The sequence below is a fragment of the Oreochromis aureus genome, linkage group 23 (genome assembly GCF_013358895.1).
Source record: "Oreochromis aureus strain Israel breed Guangdong linkage group 23, ZZ_aureus, whole genome shotgun sequence".
Taxonomy (NCBI): domain Eukaryota; kingdom Metazoa; phylum Chordata; class Actinopteri; order Cichliformes; family Cichlidae; genus Oreochromis; species Oreochromis aureus.
In genome coordinates this window covers 41,809,110-41,831,503 of record NC_052963.1, presented here as the reverse complement: position 1 = coordinate 41,831,503, position 22,394 = coordinate 41,809,110, and the positions used below count along the sequence as shown (strand labels likewise).

The following is a 22,394-nucleotide window of genomic DNA, read 5'->3' as shown; positions in this document are numbered from 1 at the left end:
CAGATTTGTCAGCTCCACATCCAATCTACCATTACACCACATGCCAAAGGTGCTCTGCTGGATTGAGATCTGGTGACCTTTGAGGATTCTTGAGAACAGTGAACTCATTGTCATATTCAAGATACCAAACTGAGATCATGCTGGAAGTAGCAATCAGAAGATGGGTACACTTTAAGCTGTGGCATTTAAATGATGCTCATTTGGTACTAAAAAAAACCCCCACACACCATTACACTACCACGGATGGATCCATGCTTTTGTGTTGTTTACACCAATTCTGACCCTACCATCTGAATGTCCCAGGAGAAATCAAGACTCATCACACCAGGCAATGTTTTTTCCAATCTTGTTTACTGATTTTCATGAGCCTGTGCAAATGGTAACATCGGTTTCATGTTCTTAGCTGACAGTAGAGGAATCTGTTGTGGTCGTCCAGCAGCTTCAAAGTCCGACGTTGCTGTGAGATGTTCGTCTGCATAGCTAACTTGTAATGAGTGGTTAAAGTAAAGTCAAATTTTATTTAGAAACAGTAAATAGATATGTCTCATTCACACAAGTACTTTTATTATGTCTAAATGGTTTCTATCCAACCATCGCACTCTGATGAAACTCAGTCTTTAGCATGTAGGGACTGAAACACCAACCGATCTGATTCCGATTGGTTGATGACCTACTCTGCCTCCTCCGCCACGCCTTTATTTTGAAAGGCTGCATGCAAATTTCACAAAGTGCTTTACAACAAGTTTTTAGCTGCTTTTTAAAAAACAGATCACCAAGTCCACAGATCTCGGTCTCAAAGGGAGAGAGTCCCAGACGCTTGGAAAAGCTCTGTCGCCCTTATTTCTCAACCTTGTATGATGTATTGCCAGCAGGCCCTGATCACATGACCTCAGGGACCTGCTGCTCATTTGAGTTACTGCTGCCTTCCTATCAGCTCAAAGCAGTCTGGCCATTCTTCTCTGACCTCTGATTCAAGAAGGCATTTTCACCCCGCTGCTGCTCACTGGACATTTTCTGTTTTTCAGGTCATTCTCTGTAAACCCTAAACATGGTTGTGTGGAAAAATCTCAGCAGTTCTAAACACACATACACCAGCTCACCTCGCACAAACAACCATACTACATCCAAAAGTCACTTAAATCAACTCTCTTCCTTCGTTTGAATTTTAGCAGGTCATACTGACCACAACTGCATTCCAACATGTTCTGACTTGCTACAATGTGATTGGCTGATCAGATATATGCGCCAAAGAGCAGTTGAACTAATAAAGTGAGTGCAATTTGATAAATGAATAATAAAATGTTAATGGTAACAGTGCCCCCATAAGATACACTATACCCATTCTTGCAGAAGCGCATTTGTGAGGTTAGACACTGATGTTGATATCTATATACATATAATTTGTCTTTCTCTTGGGGTTGTGTCCCATTTTGCATTGCATGGTGAGCAACAACAACCCTCTGATTAGCACTGCCGCCTCACAGCAAGAAGATTCTGGGCTCAAATATGCTGGCTGTCTGAGGAGTTTGGAGAGAAACTGAGAAAAAAGATGTCCTCCACTTTTCAACCAAAAGATTTGACATAAAAGGAATTCACTTTCGAGACATCTTTTGATGAAACTTTCATCAGACAACTTTTCACCTTTCGCTTTTTAAGCAAATATCAACTTTGTTAGATGCAAAGCTGTCTTTTCAACATCTTTTCACAGAGTTTTTGCTGGGTGGGAAGACACCAATTAGTTGTTTATTTCTTACTAATCTGTGCAAATTTGTGTTCAATGTATAGTCTTTTACTGACACTTTGACAAAGAATTTATACTTTATACAGTTAAATCCCTCTCACGAGGAAAGATCATGGTTTTAACTATATTTGTTTTAGCAATACCACCACAATCCATGTTGACCATGAGCATTGTGGCGTAAAAGAAAGTCTAGCCCTACTTTTGTTGTGAAACATTGTTCATCTGTTTGAGCTATTTCCATCCTTTGTGAGCTTACAGGAAAGCAGAGGTCCACTACATCCCAGGAGATGCTAAAACGCAGCATCACAAAGACAAACAACATCTGTTTACTCTCAAAACACTCTCTAGCAGAGCTGCTGCCATGGTGGAGATATCACACATGCAGGCTGAACAAAGCAGTGAGGTGTCTGTATCACACAGTGATCGCCAATCTAAATCGTGTTTTACAGAGAAGCCCTATAAGGTTCGCTTTGCTAAGAATCTATGAAAGTGACGGTCCTTTGTGAGAGTAGAGCCAAGCTTTGCAACTTGAGGATGTTTTGTTGGCCAAAAGTTCTGACCATAAAATTTCTTTTGCCGAAAAGGTGGAAGGAGGAGAAAGTCCGGGTGTGTGAGAGAAACACTGATGTTTATTTAGAACCTGGCAGATTTCCAATGAATGTAGTTATTGTAGCTCCCCAGGTTATGATAATTTTACGCTCATCACCGCCTGATTTCTTAGAGTTCTGCACAGTTGTCAGGCGTGCATATTTCAGAGCAACAAATTTTATTATTAGACAAAGATAAAAAATCAAATCATCATTTAAAATTGATTTTTTTGTGATCTGAAACATGTAAGTTTCGCGAATATGCAAAAAACTAAGAAATCAGAAAGAGGGCTTGTTTTGGAAAACAAAAAACGTCATATAAACCAACATATGAATGCTGCCTCAAGCTCTCCGGAAAGTCCCTGAGGCCTGAACGAAGCAAGAAACAAAACACAAAACACAAAACAGATTTTTACCGGCTTCATATCAAACATCACTTCTGCTGAACGCATTAAGAACTTGACAGTACACATTTTGGAGGTGGTAGAGAAGGAAAAGACCAAAACCATAAGACCTTACACTCTTTTATACTTTCTTGATCCTAAAATATCCATGATATGAAAAGTAAACAACTAGTCTTGAAAAAATTATTTTTACTTTTCACTCCTGCAGAAAGCTACTGATAGTTGCTCTGATAAATTTTTTGTTTCTTTGAGAGATTCCTCATTTTTCCTAATCTCTAAAACGGAATGAAAGTACCTATAGCTAGCTTGACACTAACAACTACAACAGCCACACTTATTGGAAATGCACCAGTGTGAAATAAACACATTGCATCACAGAGAATACCCTGACAGTCTCTTGCAGTTAAATACATGAAATACAACTGTGTGTGTTTTTGCTGATGTGCCCACCCACAGCAGGTTACCAGCAGTGACACATGAAAGATTCATAGCAGATGTGGCCAAAGCATCTCAGAACAGGAAGTTGTAATCCCCGGGGGCTCTGACACACACACACACACACACACACACACACACACACACACACACACACACACACACACACACACACACACACACACACACACACACACACACAAACAGCCAGTGCCTACCAGACTGAATAATCACTGTTTTGTTTTATTGACATTTGGCTTGTGAATACATACCTGCAGACTCCTAAGATGGACAGAACAAAAACACACATTTGAGACCTCAGTCTTGATTTACAGAGTTGCACAATGTTGACAACATCTACCCCAGGTGCTGGCAAGAGACAGAATTCTTCATGAGCCACTGGCTATCACACATACACATGGAAACACAGGCACTATACCCCTGTTCTCAGGAAACACATTATATCTTTCTATATCAGTGTATTAGTGACTAAGTATGCATGTGCTTGCCACTAGAGAGACTATAAATGTCTCTCCTCAAAGCTTGCTCTTTGGGTGAGCAAGCAACATGCAGCTAGCTAGCTAACCCAGTGTCAGTGACAGTGGGTTGGAGTAAATTAGCGCAACTGGTCTGACCTAACCACATGGGGTGTGAGAGCAGTCTGAGTATCTCTCCTCCAAATTCTGCAGCATTACCTGTCGCTCTCACTCACTTTTTTTGTCTTTTAGCTACACAAAAACAAAAAGGTGAGATAAACTAATATAAAAAAAAACCCCAGAAAGAAGTAAAGAAAGATAAAAACCCTCTCTTTTAACCTCTATTTTACAATTTTGCAAAGACTCACAGTGCAACTGCATAATAACCAAGGCACCCCATCCACCCATGGTAAACTACTTGACGACCAAAGACAAGACTGAACAAGACACTGACTGTGATGCACTTTACTCTAGTCACAAATCAACATTTAAGAGGTGGTCCTGAAGAAGCTCCGTTACACATAGTAATAATGCATCGGTTTAATTAAGAAGCTCTCTGATTTGCTTTCCTTACTTAAGATCGCTATACCTTCATTGTCTGATAAGGACCATCACAGGAAGTAAAGAAGTCAAATTAGTAGGGTGTCTGTTTGCATTAATAAAAACACTTATGTTTAACATGAGTGCACTGCTAACATATTTAACTTTTTATTTGTATCATTTTATCTTATGTAGTGAAAAATATTATATTAAATTCCAAAGAAATCCAAAGGCCGAGTATCTTCTCCAGCATTCTCAGCTCTTCGGATGCTTTTCACTGTAACATTCACACAAACTTTGCTTTTGCCAAGGATGTATTTGTCCACTGTAGAGGGTCTAACATTATGCAGTTGGTTTGTATGTACTAATCTAGTCTTACTGTTGATTTAATAACATGAGCACTAATTCGAGCCAGCAGCATTAAAATCAAATCAGTTAAATGATTCAACCTAGCTGAGGATGAGGAATGAAATCTTCATGCGATGGCAGAACAGTCAGTTGTTGTTAATGCTGACTAAAGACAGCAACTGTGTTGTGCTGTATTCTATATTAAATAAGGGAAATAAGTTTATAAACTGCTGTACATTGAAAATAAATATCTTAAACTATTATTCCAGATTAACAACAGAGACACAAATAAGCCAGCCAGCAGGGAGAGAAAGATTAAAGATATAGTTTGATACAGCATGTGTTTAATGGGTTTAAGCCTAACAATCCCAGGTCTATATTTTTTCTTATTAGAATTTCAGCAGAAACTGAAGTGGATGATGTAGAAACGTATCGAAAGCTGAAGCTCTGATCGTTCCAGTTATGTGTTGTGTCACTCACTGTGCAGTAGGCTGAAATGGGCCTTCATCTTGCTTGCTTAAATGATAGCTACTATGATGCTGCAAGCACACCAATAGTGTGTGACAACTGATGCTAACCCAACAGCAATATAGATTATATTCTCTGCTCAAAGCCTATTATTCTTATATCATTCAGGTACATCAATCATGTTTATGAAACTTATAAACAAAATATTTTGTGGAGAAGTGGTTGCTCCCCGTGAACTTGTAATCTTATTAGAGGTTGGTGTTTTGGGCAAAAGATCAAAAGACATTCGTTTGAGGTTAAATCAAAATCCACAATCTCGAATCACAATCCTCCCCAAAGATTTCTGTGAGCTCAAAATCGTATGACTAGCTGTGGATGTGGCTGTCTAGATACAAAATCAATCACTTCAGCTCAAGCCTAAAGGTCCATTTCACTTAGGTTGGTGCTTGAGAGGATCGGCTGGATTGCATTCTTCTGTGATGAAAGGCTCTGGTTATTAAAAAGAAAAAAGTAGCACAACAGCTAAACAAGTCAGTTTTACTTGTAAAAATGTATTGTTTGTTCAACCTCTTTTCCTCAGTCACACAGTCACACCTGGTTGCTCAGGAAAAACGGTTGGCAAATGGTTGCTGGTGGTTTCTACCTGTCACAAAGAGGGCACTGGATAAAAACAAGTGTAGCACCGTCCTAGTGGCAGCCTGTTGCAGCAGCTCTCTATGTTTGTAACGTTTTTTTATTTTATTTTAGAGCTTCTATTGTCCTATTTTCTCTAGAGTTCTTGTTTCTTCTATTTATATCTCTATTTCTACACTTCATTTTTATACAGCTGTTTTGTTGTCTGTTGTATGTATGCTGCTATGACAACTCAATTTGGATTTGGATTAACTTGGATTAATAAAATTTCTGTCATCTGATTCTGAGTGTTTGCAGACAAGTTGGCATCTTCCATGCAAACTATGGATCTGCTTGAGACCAGTGAAATTACATTTTTTTGGTGCAGTAACATATAGCTCTTTGTATCCAATTTCACCTAGCAACTGCAAGCAACCTCCATCCATCCGGATGGATGGATGGATGAATGAATGGATGGATGGATGGATGGATGGATGGATGGATGAATGGATGGATGGATAGATGGATAGATAGATAGATGGACGGTGGAGACAAAGAATACTAATGCAATGCACAACATTGCAGATGGTGCATATTAGAATAGTAACTCGTCAGCAGCATCCCGAAACAATAAAACAGCAGTCGACAGACAGCTTAGCCCATCAGTACACTGTTAAATTACAGCCATCAGCACCCCCCTCCCCCTCTGGATCTAAACTCTCATCTCTAGCACCAGGAGAACAATCTGCAGAGTAATTAGCCTCCACCAACAGACAGTTACAGAGAGAAGGAGGACGTTTGGCTTGATTAAATTATTAAACCACACAAACAAAAAACAAAAGCAGCATCAAAGAGGCACTGCGGCTCTCCTTCAAAGCTCCTCGCTGTTCCCTAAATACAGAATACAGAGAACGTCTTCTCCCAAGCCACTAGTTGGCATAATTAGCTAAATGTGTGCATTTGTGCACGGGTGTGTGTTAGTGTGTATGTGTTTGCTGTGATTGGACCCATTCCTCCAACTGCTATCTAAAATAACCAAGCGGTTAACGACAACACGATGCCAGGGACCCTCCTACCGCCACCCCTCCCCCACAGCAACAGACGCACACATCACACACGTCTACACACGTACACATTAAACAATACTCTAATTACAACATTTATAACTCCCTCTTGCCTCGCAAGTCTCCCCAACCCCCAACCCACAAATCTGTGAATCTGGAATTGAATTTAGCCCAAGTTGAGGGCTGCGCTGGCATGAAAAGACTATTTGATTAGAACGGCAGTTGTTTCATTTGTGGTGCAGCAGATTGCAGAGCCTCTCTATCCGGTGTGCAATCTGTATTCATTACTCGGTGTAAAAGGATGATCCATGTCCTGACACCAGGCTCATCATTTCATGCAGATGCACAGCAGCTCCACAAGGCCCTTACTGAGTCCCCATAAAATGCCTCCTGCTGAAACCTCGACAACGATCCTCTCGCTTACTTTCCATCTCTTCCCTCTTTTCCTCTTTTCTCAATTCAGGCTTATTATCTTTCTCTGATTACTTCTTGGACTGAGATGAGCAAAGCTGGGATAAATAGAGGATTGGTTGGCAAGTTTTATATTTACAAAAACTTTGCTAATATTTACAGTAAATAGCACTGTGTTGGAAACTGCCACCGATTTGCATAAATGAGCAGTATAAAATCAATAAACACTGCAAATTTATACAAAAAGTGGAATGCAATTACTTTTCAGAACATTGCATTTAACTGTGCCAATATAGCAGGTAAAGAAAAAAAAGTTCATATATTAACAACATTATTACAAGCCCCTCCAGAAGCAGTTTACAGCATCTCACTGCTCTCATTTCTCGTTCTGTTCCTTCCATGCCTTTCCCTTTTTCTTTTAATTCCATGCTGTGCTTTGCAACATTTTCTCTCTATTCAAGGACTGCAAAGGCCTGCTGGCTCCCTGCTGCAACAAGCCTCTAAGTCGAACCTTTCAAAACACAGGCAGCATTTTAAACTGCACCATAGCTGTGCTCTTTATTTAGTGGGTATACATACTGTACATGGGTACACACACGGGTGTGTATGTACTGTTGGTGGTTAATTTATTCAGTCCTTTAGTATATATATCTTAATGCATTCATCTAATTTAAACAGGCTGTGTTAACCAGAGGCAGTAGGAGACATGTATATTGTAATCATGGCAAGGGAAACTACTCCAGGGAGTATAGAGATGTTTTTTACCCTTTTTATTTATTCTGTATTGTGGTGAGTCAAACTGTAGTTTCACTGTCCATATAGTGAAGAACTGCAGTTTTACAAAGGACTGTAGTCTTAGGTTTAATGACATTTTTACAATCTGACGGAAATTTTTTTTTACGTTTTTACAATTTCAACATTTTTACAGACTGCAAATAAAAGATGGACACTCAGATTGATGATGTCACCAGCTGATATGTAAACTTCAGTCTTCAAGCTGTGACTATAGAACTGAATTTAGACAAAAAAAGTGGAGTACTAAGTTATCAGGTAAGTATGTTTGGGCACCAAACCTCCGCCCAAATTATGTTCGTACTGCCACCGAAACTTGATGCAGACAATGCTCTCTGCAACTGTTACAAGGATTTGTAGCTAACTTTAGCATGCCTGTCGCCAGCATAATAGTTGAACCAATCGATGATGATGAACATGAAACTTTAAGTGAGATGCCAACATTTCATCGACATCTTCCTTTTTTTGGGATGTTGATGCAGTTAACCACACAACAAGCCATATTGTTAGTTAGATTATGACCCATGCTAGACATCTGCTAGGCTTCATCTCAACTAATTCGGTAAAGCCTAGCAGTCACTCAAGTCCATCAACACGTAGTAATGCAAACACTAAACCCTAATACAATTTAAACAGCTTACTTTATACAGGTGACATAAAGTGAGATATTAGTTATTAACAAACCTTTTTTTTACCAGGCTATAAAGCTTCAAGTCTTTACATGGCAATTCAAAGAAGCTGCAGATGCACCTGCTGCCAATAAAATACCAAAAACACATTTTTGGCAGCATCTCACACTGTTGTAATGCTGGGTTGGCCAACTGATGATTATCCTGATGAACCACCCCATCTACAAAATCCCCTATGCCACTAAAATAGCTGACAAACATGAAAGAGGTTTTCCAAAAATATTACGTTTACTGCCTTTAATTAATATATTTTTGAAAAGAAGTCCTAATTGAGTAGGCTCACAGTTGAAACTGAAGTATTTTTTAAACTTTTTTTTAAGTCTTTGGAAACTATGAGCTAAGAGCAATGCATAAGTCTCTGCTGTTTGAATAAAGAGAATCTAAACGCCTAATAAAAAAATGTGTCTGCTTTATTTCAAAACATGCCCTTAAGCTTTGTACCTCCTTTTTAAAGTGAATCAAGCTAAAAAATAAGGCAATGAATTTTGATAAGAAACCTTGCGTCAGCAGAGATAACCCAGGGAAAACTCATTTTGCTATCAGGAAGACAATTTGAAAATTCATTCTCTGCTGTTGTCATATCCTTTTGTCCATGTCATTATGAAGTGATCTAGGGAGCATCAGCTTTGACAATAAGGAAGCATGCCTTAACAGAACAAGGTCGCTCACAAAACCCTACACTCTCTGACACAAACGTCTGATGCCTTGCATGTCTTTCAAAACCACACAAGTCTTCCATAACTTCCTTATTGGGTGTGAAAGTAGGATCCTAAACTTTCTGGGCCCATGTGATGTGTTTGAAGTGAAATAATCCCTTTGGCAGAGTCAAATAGAAGCCAATGTCTCTCCTTTGGAGAATGTAAAGAGGAGAAGCTTAAAAATGAACTTTCAAAGAACAGGACCACAACCACAGGATGCATGCCTATCTACCTAGTGCCATATGCTGCAAAAAGAAAAGGCAATGCAAAGGCATACAAATGAAGGGGGAAAAAAGACAAGCAGACCTGTTGACAAGCAGCGTTTGGAAGTTTAATCCTACGGCTGTGTATCCACCAAACCCTCCCATAAACAGACCCAAAGTGGTCCTGCCACAAGAAGCTGCCACCAACCAGCTGTCTGCAGTGCATGCTCATGGACACGCTACGCCAGCAGCGATTAGCCCATGTTCGTCCGATGTGCTCGCCAGAGACCTGTCTATGCCCTTGTTCCACTGTCACTGCTGAAGGACATCACAACTTAGACATGACAGTGGAGAGATACAAGAACTGCAGAGAATGAGACAGAAGCAGAATAGACAGGGGAGCTGGAGGGTCCCTGAACACCTCTGCAAACCTGAGAAGACAGGGGGAAGCACAGGTGAAGTTCAATGTGTTGATCAACACAGAAATTGCAGCGACAGGCCTTCTAAAGCAGGACACTGTCAGCAGCTGATGGAGGAGCGAGAGTAGTTAAAAAATCTATTATCCAGACTGGCACTGATGTTACAAACAACAACCAGCAGCTGACTTTACAGAACTATTACTTCTCAGAAATACACCAGTCCTAATGCTGCTTCTGTTTCTTCTGTATGGGAAATAATAATAATTTAAAAAAAACAATTAAAGTGCATCATATATATTAGCCTGCTGGTGTCTACTCTCTCCTTACATTCTAGTGTTTCTCTCTATCTTTCATTCCTTCTACTTGAGTCTTAAAGAGGCCATATTATGCTCCTCAGGGTTTTCCTTTTGTTGGGTTTTGTTGGGAGTTGGGCTTTTCTTCTCTTAACACATTTTCATATTGTTAGTCTGCCATTTTTACTTACTTGCCTGAGCTGCTGCTAACTAAAATATCTCAGCCATGAGCACAGCACATCAAATGTTTTTCAAGCTCACTAAAGCCTGCAGCTCTACTCCAGCAAGAAAGGACACAGCACCGGTCCAACAGTGAGGTGGATGTTAATTTAATGTTCAGATTTTATGTTTGACAATAGTAAAAAAAAATTCACTGACTTGTGGAAAGGACATGCTCTTTTCAGAACCACTGGACTTCATTCACAAAAAGAAATTTTCACCTCACAGAGATTGAGAGACGCTGGTCAGTTTGTGTGGCTTCTAGTTTGGATCTGAACTAGCTTATACGAGGGCAATCCCAAAAGTAAGGTCTCCTATTGTTTTAGAAATACAAACAACCGTTTATTTTCCATAATACTTACATCATTTTAAAGCTTGAAGACTTATTTATTTTCCTACATAATCGCCATTTTGGTTGGTGCATTTTTGTAGACGCTGTGGCAGTTTTACATTGCCCATGTCATAGCCGCTTGCCGCTGTCGTAGAATCGCCTTCCGGACAAGTGTTCTTTCAACGCTGGGAACAGGTGGTAGTCACTGGGTGCGAAGTCCGGACTGTAGGGTGGGTGGGTGATGAAGTTCCACCAAAGTTTCACAGGAGAGCGACAGTGTGACGGGTGGACGCGCGGTGTTGTGGAGAATGCTTACGTACAGTGCGCGCAGTGTGGAACTGTGTTTTGGGCCCGAAAGGCGGTATTGTTGGTTGACTTTCTGCCTGTTGGGACCACAATAAACGCTGACAGGTACTGTGAAACACTGGAAAAACTCAGAAGGGCATTTCAGAACCGGAGAAGAGGAATGCTGAGAAAGGGCGTAAGCATTCTCCACGACACTGCACGTCCATACGTTGCCCGTCACAGTGTCGCTCTCCAGCAAAACTTTGATTGTAACTTCATCACTCACCCACCCTACAGTCTGCGCGTCACACCCGTGACTACCACCTGTGCCCAAAGTTGAAAGAACACTTGTCCAGAAGGCGATTCTGCGACGGTGGCGAGCAGCTATGACATGGGCATTGTATAACTGCCATAGTGTCTACAAAAATGCATCGACCAAAATGGCGATTATGTAGGGATATAAATAAGTCTTCAAGCTTTAAAATGATGTAAATATTATGGAAAATAAACTGTTGTTTGTATTTCTAAAACAATGGGAGACCTTACTTTTGGGATTGCCCTCGTACAATAACATAGCTACATACCAAATCAAGTTATCACTGGAACAACAACTTCTATGATCAGTAAAATGGCTTATACACCAGTCAAAGCGAAAACACAAGCAACGTATCCAAGATTAGGACCTTAAAGCGAGGCCTTGAACAAGGAGTTCCGAACCAATGAAGAAATGCTTCAATAATGTAAGCTTAATAAAATACAGTACAGCAGGGATAGAAACGTAGCACTGGTAAATAAGCATTAGCGAAACAGAGTCATTAATGGCGTGGTGAGAGTTTTAACATCCTATTTAACTTTTTACTTCTCCCGTGACAAATTGCATAACATCACTAATTTGAACAGGTGAGCATTGTCTGAAAAAGTAAAGTAATGATGGCTCTTTGGGGAGTCTATATAACACATGGCCTATTCTTCTTCTTCTGTTCATCCTCTTTCCTGATTATGGAGAGTAACTGCTCTACACTGTGCTTTCCCGGGACAAGTGAGGCTTACAAATCACCCCTGCAGCAGTTGGAGGAGTTGAAGGCGCTCGGTGCAAGGTTTTACTGCCTGTCTTCTATGAATGGCTCCCTTAAGGCTCCTATGATAATAGCTCACAGCCGTGCCCTTCACGGAACCTGACATCAAGTACACCCCTACAGCTGAATGGAAAAGCATATCAACTTAGTCAATGGAGTTTTATATCAACTCACCCACTGGTTTCTGATGGTAACATAGGCAGAAACTGGAATGAAATCGTGGTAGCTAGAAGTTACATATCAGGTAGAAATTCACTCAGTATGAAACTTTTTTCAAAGGTCCTATCTCGCTGGCTTCTTGCAATTTTTACTTAAAGAAGACTCCACACATAAGACAACTTTGATTTTAACTCAGTTTACTTAATTCCATATGTATTGTATAATTTCTTTTCTCTTTTTTTCCCCTACTTGCTTATTACTAGTGAAAACAAAGACAGCAGTTACCAGTCTCTGATCTTGTATGTTGTATTTTGTTGTGGTGTAGTCTGCCACAAGCCCAGCAGTCATTCCAAATATTTGAGTCAAATTTGCTCTACTTCTGCCCGCTCTGCAGACAACTGGGAAACACTTTAGAAATTATGAAGCACACAAAAAACTTGAATAATAAATGAGTCAATTTCAATCACTTATCAAGTCACATGTTGGTCACATCACTAAGAATACGCAATCATGCATATTTTTCATGCTTTTGCACATGCTGCTGTTTATTAGGTGTAACGCATACTATGTTCATCATCTCTGCTTAGTATGTTAACAGATGAGATTTGTAAAAGACAGATGAGACTGATGGGGATGTCATAAGTTCTGCAGGTACATGCCCGCTGAGAGGAATATGAACCTAAATAATTTCACAGCAATCCATCAAATAGCCGTGACTACCAATGCATCTAAATTTCATACACCAGCATGTGGTTTCTGTCTAATATCTAGGTTTTTCCTGCTGCAAAATGAGTCTTTGAGAAATCAATATAAATGTATTTTATGTTAAAGTAAATTAAACTTCATTTTAGAATAAGGGTAAGGTTAAAGCCTCTTTTGTGGGTGCTCATTTTTATATAAGCAGGAAATTAAAACTTAATTTAAATCACGTGAAGCTTTCATACAGGTCATAGTAAGTAAGGTCTCGTGTTGTTTCATGTGTCTTAGTAATACACGAACTTTGTATTTTTTGCTTTGAGAAGAAAACAATTTTTGTGCACCTCTCCTGAAAAATTAACACAGCTTCAAACGGTCACATGGCCCACTCATTGCCACCAACATAACCAGAATTGGTCTTAACTTTCAGAGATAAGTGAGTGGTTCGATAACCACACAAAAAGGAAGGACATACAAAAAAAGAGACATTCCTCCATCCGGCCATCCATCATAACCGGTGCTACGGTGAAGCCAATTTCCACAAAGCTGCTAAGCTGATTGAGGCAGACCAAATCTGTTTCACCAGCTTACATTCCTTCAAAATGGCCATCTCACTTCCAATATCACGGGCTTTTACTGTTCCCCATTCCCTTGGCTCAGGCTGAGAGTTAGCAAGGCTTAGCTGGATGAAACACTCCAACAGCCCAGTTCTTCCCTGGAACCCACTGATATCTCTATAGCACAGCCTCTCCCCCATACTATAGCTGCACTTAGCTGGTTTATTTACTCATGCTATTATTCTTTCTCTATTAAATTTCTCAGCTTTATTTTTTTGCTTCATGTCACAACAATATTACAATCATTAGTATATAAAGTAAAGATTTATGTGAATTCTGATGATTCCAGGCACACAGACACAATCTAATCACACTGCCTGTGTATACATGCGCACACTCTGACAAAATGCACAGGCAGCACTTAACCACAACACCTTCCACTGGAGTAGATTAAATTCACAGAAGACCTTTTTTGAAGAAGGAAATTGGACAGATAAGAAACCGTTTTTAATGAAAAAAAGCTTCTGAGGGGGTCCATAAAGAAAGATCGAGCAGGGAGGTGCAATAGGAATAGTTGTTCACCTGTTTTTGTCACCTGTGTGCCTGCTGCATGCATGCACCACAATATACAGCATATTATTATCTATGATATTTATAAATCTCCAGTCATTACAGTGTCACATTTCCCTTCCCTGTCCCTTTCTCTCTGTCACTGTCTCACACATTTTCTGTCATTTGGCCACAACAGCAAATATCCTATTGGCCCAGGCTGCAGGCTGCAGGCTGCTGGTGCTGGTCTATCTGGTCCTGGGATCGATCCGGCTCCAAGCCGAGGCCTCCCATTCATCTCAGTGCCATAAAATGTGATTAGTGCTGACTACAGCACTGCGGGGAGATGGGCTGATAGGCCTGATAGCCTCAGATAGACTGGGCTGGACAAGCTACAGGAAGACAGCAGCAACAGCACGCTGTGGATCCCTCCTTGCTTTCTCTACGTTTTGCTTTGCTTTTTTCCTTCCATTGTCACTTTACATTTGCTTTTTTCTCACTATCTTTTTGCCAGTCTCTTTGCTTCTTTCTATCTAATCAACTCTGTCTTTATATCTAGCTGTCTCCAGACTGTCTGTTTCTTTACTTTATCTCATTTTTTTCTACACCTGACAAGTACTGCTGTGCTGCGCACAAATTACACTGCAGCAGTCAAACTAAAATGCCAGTATTGTCAGTTTTACCTTCTTTTTATTCTGCAATGTTATATTCAAATGATACAACAAGCCTTCATCCCCTTAAACCACACACGGTGCACACACATGCGGTGCATCTCTTTGCCATGTGACCACGTCTGTCAGCCAATCACCAGCTCCAAGCTTGCCAGTGGCAGGAAGTTTGGAGGCTGTGACAAGAAGAGAGGTAGTAAATTGAAGATTACCTCTACCACTAGCTCAGAGGGGGAAAAACTTTCAACTTTCAAAAAGAAAAATTAAGCATGTAACATTCAGGGAAGTATTGCGACGGTTTACGGTGCACATGTTTAGGTGTGGTCAAATTATAGAATATGACACATAACTGTGGATGGAAACTGATAAAAATTTAGCGATTCAGACTGCATTATCAATATCACTTATCAATTCAGTTCCTTATCGATTCTCATTGGTCTCTCATTCGCTCGGCTTTGAGAGTCACCGCCATCGCTAAGCAGCATATCAAAGACATTACATCTGAGTAAACTGCATGCTGTATGGTCAAATGTTTGTACATGCTGGAGGTATTTTCCCTCTTTGTTGTGATCAGTGTAATGTGTAATATATTACACATATTACAAAGAATACTTTTCTTAAAAGTAATGCAGTACTTTACTCAATTACTCCCAGGGAAAGTAATTTGTTATACTATTACACAATAAACCTGCAGGCTACAGCCCCACACACCACCACGAATCCCTATCCTAATAAGAGTACATATATGATCTTACTCTTAGTATTTAGGTAGGAACAAAAAGCCGACAGCGCCAAGCAAAGGTGAAATCCGGCCCACAGAGACGTTAAAGGGATCGCCACGGTGATTCTACTTTAGAAACATGATCAGGTAGAATCAAGGCTGCAGCCTCGCTGCTCATCACTGCCTTTGTTACCTGTTAAAGTTTAGGGTCTGGCTGCTGGGCTGGGGTCGGCATTCACTCAACCATTGCTCAACAAGAACCCATTGTCAAGTGTTATCCTTACATATAACACAGTGAAATTATATCATACAGAAACAAAATATTATTTCATACCAATAATATCTCTTGCTCATTAAAACCTTGTTGTCATCTACAAATAAATAAGCACATGACCCCTGAACAATGTTCCAGTGAAACACAGAATCTAGTAAGTTAACTTTAGTTTTAAGTAAAGTTAACATTTTTCTGCATGACAGATAAGAAATACTGAGAACTTTAACCACGTATTTTGTTATGTCCTTTAGCATAATCCTGTTGAAAATAAAGGACCAGCATTTACGATAGAAAATGGTAGTAGCAATCATAGTACTATATCACATGCTTACTTGTAGTTCTTACTGTATTAATAGTAAAACGGGAGGCAGAGCCTTCAACTTTCAGGCCCCTCTTCTGCGGAACCAGCTCCCAATTTAGATTTAGGAGACAGATACCCTCTCTATTTTTAAGATTAGGATTAAAGTTTCCTTTTTGATAAAACTTACAGTTAGGGCTGGATCAGGTCACCCTGAACCCTCCCTTGGTTATGCTGCAATAAGGCCGCTGGGGGCTTCCCATGATGCACTGAGAGTTTTTTCTCTACTCGCCTCTTTTCACTCTCTATATGTTTATACACCACTTTGCATTTAATCATTTAATCATGGGCCCTGAGCCTGGCTCTCCCATAGATTTCTTCCTGAAGTTTTTCCTTCCCAGTGTTGCAAAATACGTGCTCATAGGGGGGCTGTCTGATTGTTGGGGTTTTCTCTCTTTTATTGTAGAGTCTTTACCTTACCTCACCTTTAACAGCCTTGAGGTGATTGCTGTTGCGATTTGGAGCTGTATAAATTTACATTTTTGGTTTCCTTAGATTAAAATAATTGCTTATGTCTATATGGGGTTTTCTTCTATCCAGTCTGCCATGTTTTGCTACAGTAGCTCAGAACAGACAAACCAAACACTGCTTCTTGAAGAAAATTAGCATTATTTCTTTAAAATAAAGGCCACCAAACATCTGAGATATTTGAAAAGGAAGTGGAAAATTATAATATAATTATAATAAGATAATAAAATATATGTAATATTAAAGTAAGAAGAGAAGTTTATAGTGATGCAAACATTGCTGTAAGTTTATAGTTGTGTGCGTATAGACCTAAAAAAATCTACATTAACCCTTTCATGCATGAATTATGACAACCTCAATCAGGATTTTTTTCCTCATATATTTATTCATCTTTAGGCATAAAAAAAAGATTTTTGAACTTTTTTTTTTAAACGTGCACTATTTAAAGTTTTTTTACATGTCCACGTAGGTGGACAACACACATTTTGACAGTATGGAGTGACACATCAGTGTCCAATGTAGTGGTTTATGTGCAAGTATACCATCAACACTGACACAGTACAAAAAACAGCCTTTGAATAGCTGTCCACTGTAATGACCACTATGTGTGAAAGGGATAAGTTAGATAGTATTGTCTATTCTAAATTAATTAATAAGTGAAGACGTGGGTGCATACAGAGACAGCCAGCAAACACACTGAAAGGCCAAAGCACGCTAACCTGTGTCTCTCGGACATTCTCCACAGTGAAGTTAAACCACACTCTGAATCGGGGGTTGCAGGTGTCAGGCCGGATGAAGAGATCAAATTCAAACTCACTGATGTAGTCAACACGACCCAGGTTCCCTGAGGGGAAGAAAAAAACAACTTAGACTGGCATGTTGTAGAACTGATCAGTGATTCGCTTCTTCAGTATTGCTAAATCCTCTCAGTCAATATACACAAAACTTAACAGAAAGACAGGCAGGCAATCCCAAGACAGGATAAAGCTGTAACACAGCTCATTTTAAATCTAAGACGTGCTTTTAAAGACACGTGTTAACATTAAATGTCATGCAGACACACAGGCCAACCTGTTTTATTAACAGCCACCCAAGTATACATATTATGTGACCAAGTCAAGGTTTCCTATTCCTCAGTGAATTTATGGCAGGCCCGCACAATAGCAATACTGACCACCATGTACTGACGTTCTATTTTTCTGCTATTGTACAATAGCAGAGTGAGTGAAATCTTTTCTCACCGTAGAGCTGCTTGAAACATGCACAGCATCTGGATCAAAAAAGTAATCAATTGTGGAAGGAAGGAGTGTCGTAGGCTCTTCTTGTGCTGAGAAAACAGCTGGCTCAGTATCATAAACACCTCGGCAACAATTTTTCCAAAACTGATGCACTGAAATTGACAATCATAAGTTAGTCTATGGTCTTAACAAAACCCTCTCAGCATCAGAGACCCAATACTTCCAATAGGGTATTAACAGCAGCTATTCTATGACGTAACTATGAGTTAATGTTGGAGTACAGATGAATTATGAAATCAACTGCTTGTTCATCTGGTTAAGTTTAATTCTGAATGTTACTTATGAAAGTTAGTTCTCTCTCTCTTCTGCTGAATAATAGTAAATATTACTGGAAGGCACTCTGCCTGATGAAGCAGCAAGTGAGACAATGCTCCGTATTTTTCTGCATTTAAAAGTATCTCAAACCAACTTAATGCTCAAGTAGAATTACTCTCAGATATTTAATGCCATAGGTATGAGAAACAGAAAGACCACAGGGTGTTCAAGCAATCCATATCTGACACACAATATACTATTCACAGCAAAAATAATAAGAATAAAATACATCCAGATGATCAGTGAAATATAATTAATCCACTGGGAAATACTTCCCATATTCCAATTCTCACAGCTGTCTTTAAGCTGGGTAGGTAGTAGCTGATTATAAGACAGGCTTTCTAAATATAGGCCTTATGTTTCTATTCTAATTCATATCTGCACACATTAATTGGAAACCGTTATGCACAAATTATTGGCTGCCAGTGTAAAAGCTAAAAAAAGAGCTAAAAGTCTGTTAGTCTTCTCAATAATAATAATGACTATATAACAGTTTATTCTTAACACAATAAATGTGACCAATCATCTCTGTGATTTTAAGTATTAGAATGCAGTGCAGCATACAAGCAACAGCTGATCAAGTTTGTTGGGAAAGTGTGCCGACCACTAGGCTCCACCTCCCTCACAGCTTTTTTTCAGGGCGTTGGGGTACTGCTGACCACCTGGTGGCAGGTAGTACCAAAGCAGCAGCACGCACACACTGACACAGCAGATTATAGACAGATGGGCTAACTACCACACTGTCAAAGCAGATCCCTCTCCTTCTGCCATCGGACAGCTAATCCACCAGTCAGCTTGTGACACACACACACATGCATACAGAGACCACACACCCACTTTGCTCTGCTCCACTGAAACTATACACAGACGTGCCATCATTAAGTTATAGAGGACTGCAGAAAATCACCAGGTGCACTGACAAATAAACATTAATACTTCCACTGAAACTTTGTTTCATGATGGGGAAAAAGTGACTTTTTGGGATACAATTCATTTGATTCTGTTCTCCATTTATGGTGCGTCTCATTACACTAGGTCTTTGTTGTAGGCCTTTATGTTCAGCCTCATTGGCTCTCATGACCTATAGTCAACGAGGCAAGTATTTTTAAGTTATGTCTGATGACACAAGATGTGAGGCAAAAAGAATCAGTGAAGAAAGGGAAGAGAACGTGAATGCAGCATTCCTGTAATAGCAAAATTGAGCACAAGCAAAACATTTGCTCATGTCACAGCTATAAATGTAAAGTTTTATTTCAATTCATACAGCACATAATGGAAATGCACAAGCAGTAAGAAGCAAACTGCCTGGTGTTATTGTGAAACAATAAGCTGATGACTGATTCATATTTACATTTAAAGCCTGGCGTCCAATAACAGCTTCCACTAATGGTGAGTGGCATCTCATTCCAACACACCGGTGCAGCAACAAAAATCTGTCTTTGTAGACCACTAGTCTGATTAGGGAGTGTCTGGGCAAAGCTATGACACAGTATATAAGTCTTGTACTTCATCTGCTTATTCAACTGAAATGTGCTGAGTCGAATTCATAGAGTATAAAGCCCAAGAAAGTAAGGCAAGAGAGACAATAATAAATGCAGACGTGCAGTCTGCGGAAAGGAGAGAGAGGCGAAGAGTGTCGATTCATGACCTTTATCATGTCCAACTTACAGGTGCTAAAAGAAGGATTGCAAAGAAGGTCAGAAGGTGTGTATTTAGCTGTGCATGTATAAAGATAACTACATGCCACAGCTCTGTTCAGGCAGTTTAGGAGGAAAGATTATAGAAATACTGTCACAACAAAAAGGTGGAACAATTAAAAGAAAGACAAACATGTGTTGCTAAGATGACCTTTTCTTGTGGTCCCCAAATTATTGTGGAAAGGAAAGGGAAAGGGAAAATATTTTCCATTAGTCTTTTGTACATTTTTTTCAAAAAAAAAAACGCAATTTCCAGAGTAGACTTTTTAAAAGTATTTAACCAAAGGGGAAAAAAAGTTTACTGTACATCCTGGCACATTTATCACCTGTTCATGACAACAGTGACCTGTAGCAATAGGGAATGAAACATTTCAAAAAAACTAAATTCATCACATGAAAAGCACAGCTCTTTAGGGAGTAGGCAAGCATGTAAGGACTAGGTTTCTAACCCTAAGCTATTACAAGCTGAGGGTTAAACCAGGGTTGGCTGCAGGTAGAAATCAGTAGCATAGACACATTAGATAGACAGCAAAGCAGCACCGTCTCCAAACAAATGTGACACTAAATCGATCATCTGTCATACCAACATCACAGCTACTCATAGAGGCAATGCTGCCAAATACAGCCTATTAGAACAAGTTAATAATGGCCTCCAAAGGTCATCCCTCCTATCAGACTCTTAATAATGTTATTCAATATTGAAAACCCAACCATTCTCTGAGGGCATTTTAATTATTTATTTGGAGTCATTACTCTTTTAAGATTTTATACTCAGTAAGTGCTTTTAAACCATTATATGAGGGATCAATAGGTTGATTTTTTTCTCTCTGTTGTGATTAGATCATTACTTACTACCAACATTACTTAACTGAACAGTTAATTGGAAATAAACTAAAAATGATGCTGAGATTTTTCCTTTAAAGCGTTTAAAATTTAAATAGGTGGCTTAATGACCATGACCACAATTTCATTTGCTTTCTCAGGATTCAGAGGCTCCACTATAATTCCTTATTATGGACAAATTTTACAAAACATCGCACTGAAAACATAGTGGATTATAGTAGGTGGATTACAGTCTGGCTCGCAATAAACGTTGTCTTAGATAAAGAAAGAACATGACTATATATATATAAATATATATGTTCTTTCTTTATCTAAGACATTGTTTATAACAAACCCGGCTATAATATATTTATATATATGTAGCACACCATTTGCACAGGTTTCCCAGGATTCTTCCCAGTGTATTAGTTTGCTAACAATAGGTATTAACATTTCTAGTTGATGGAAACCATCAAAACCCAAACACACTATGCAATAGCTAAACGTCTGCACAGGAAACAGATACTAAACTAATAGTGGTCCACTGCTGTTTATGAATACAGTATCATAGTTAGCAACAGTAGCCCTGGGCGGCTGGGTTATTGAGCCTAATGCTTGAAGGCCTGACGTGAGAGATGGCTGCAGCATGAAGTTTAGAATTACATGTTCAGCTCGCAGAGCAGCAGGGATATGACACGCCATTGATCCCTGTTTTAATTTTATGGTGGCTACCTCCAGATTCAAACGCTTTGGTAGGCTGGTAGCCTGACCCTTTTAATCAATCCTACATCATTTTGTATTTAACCAGCATTAACGGCTAGCTGATTTTTCTGAAATGCCCACGGAAAGCATTAAAGATAAACCAGATAAATCTAAAATAGGTTTTGCGGATCACGTATGATGTTCTAAAGAGATTCCAAGTACACCAGATTTGTCAAGAATTATTTTAGCTTCTTTAAGAAGCAGACAGATTGTTTAAGTGTAAGAGAAGCTAATGAACTCCAGACTGCGAGGAGATGAGAAGGGTGAAAAAAATGAAATAATTTCTAGTCCTTGAGATCTCTTGCATAATTCCTCTTGAGTATCATCTCTTTCTATATTCTTTTTCATTGGTGTCTTGGCAGGTTATGTTGAATATCAATCTTCGTCCTTGAGGGAAAACTAGCGCAGCGTTTAGACATTAACAAATTGGTTTTCAATGAACAGCTTAGCCCTGCTGGTGCAGCCCAACAAAACACAATTGCTGGTTCTGAACAAGATTTTACACATGACAGTTTCTCCTTGAGGAAAACCCTGAACAAAACCCTCCGTCTTTCTCGATACTTGTATGTCTTCCCCCCGATTCTCTTCGCCTTCAATGTCTCACACAAACAGGAAAAATATGACATATTTTTCAGCAAGGGTGTAAATTACCAGACACTATATGTTGCAAACAAAAGTATCAGTGAAATGGGTATGAAACCTGCATCATTACACAGGGCCATAGGCAAGTAAACAGGGTGCAAGCATGACTTGGCCAAGTGGACAGTCAGTCATTCACACATGGGCTCACAGAGGATGTGTGTGTGTGTGTGTGTGTGTGTGTGTGTGTGTGTGTGTGTGTGTGTGTGTGTGTGTTTGTGTGTGTATGAGACAGAAAAAGAGGGAGCTGGAGAGGGAGCAGAAGAACCTGGCTAATGTAATCCCATTACGGAGGTACAAGAGGGAGCAGTCACAGTGCT

General features: G+C 39.5%; 1 protein-coding gene across 1 annotated transcript in view; it reads right to left on the bottom strand.

The window, feature by feature from the left end:
- The window catches only part of LOC116315026 (BEN domain-containing protein 5-like), a 349,188-nt gene that overhangs the window by 304,981 nt on the left and 21,813 nt on the right, over positions 1–22,394 (bottom strand). The window contains exon 3 of the mRNA XM_039607494.1: positions 17,261–17,385. Coding sequence (XP_039463428.1) covers positions 17,261–17,385 — 125 coding nt within the window. The remainder of the gene's footprint in view (positions 1–17,260; positions 17,386–22,394) is intronic.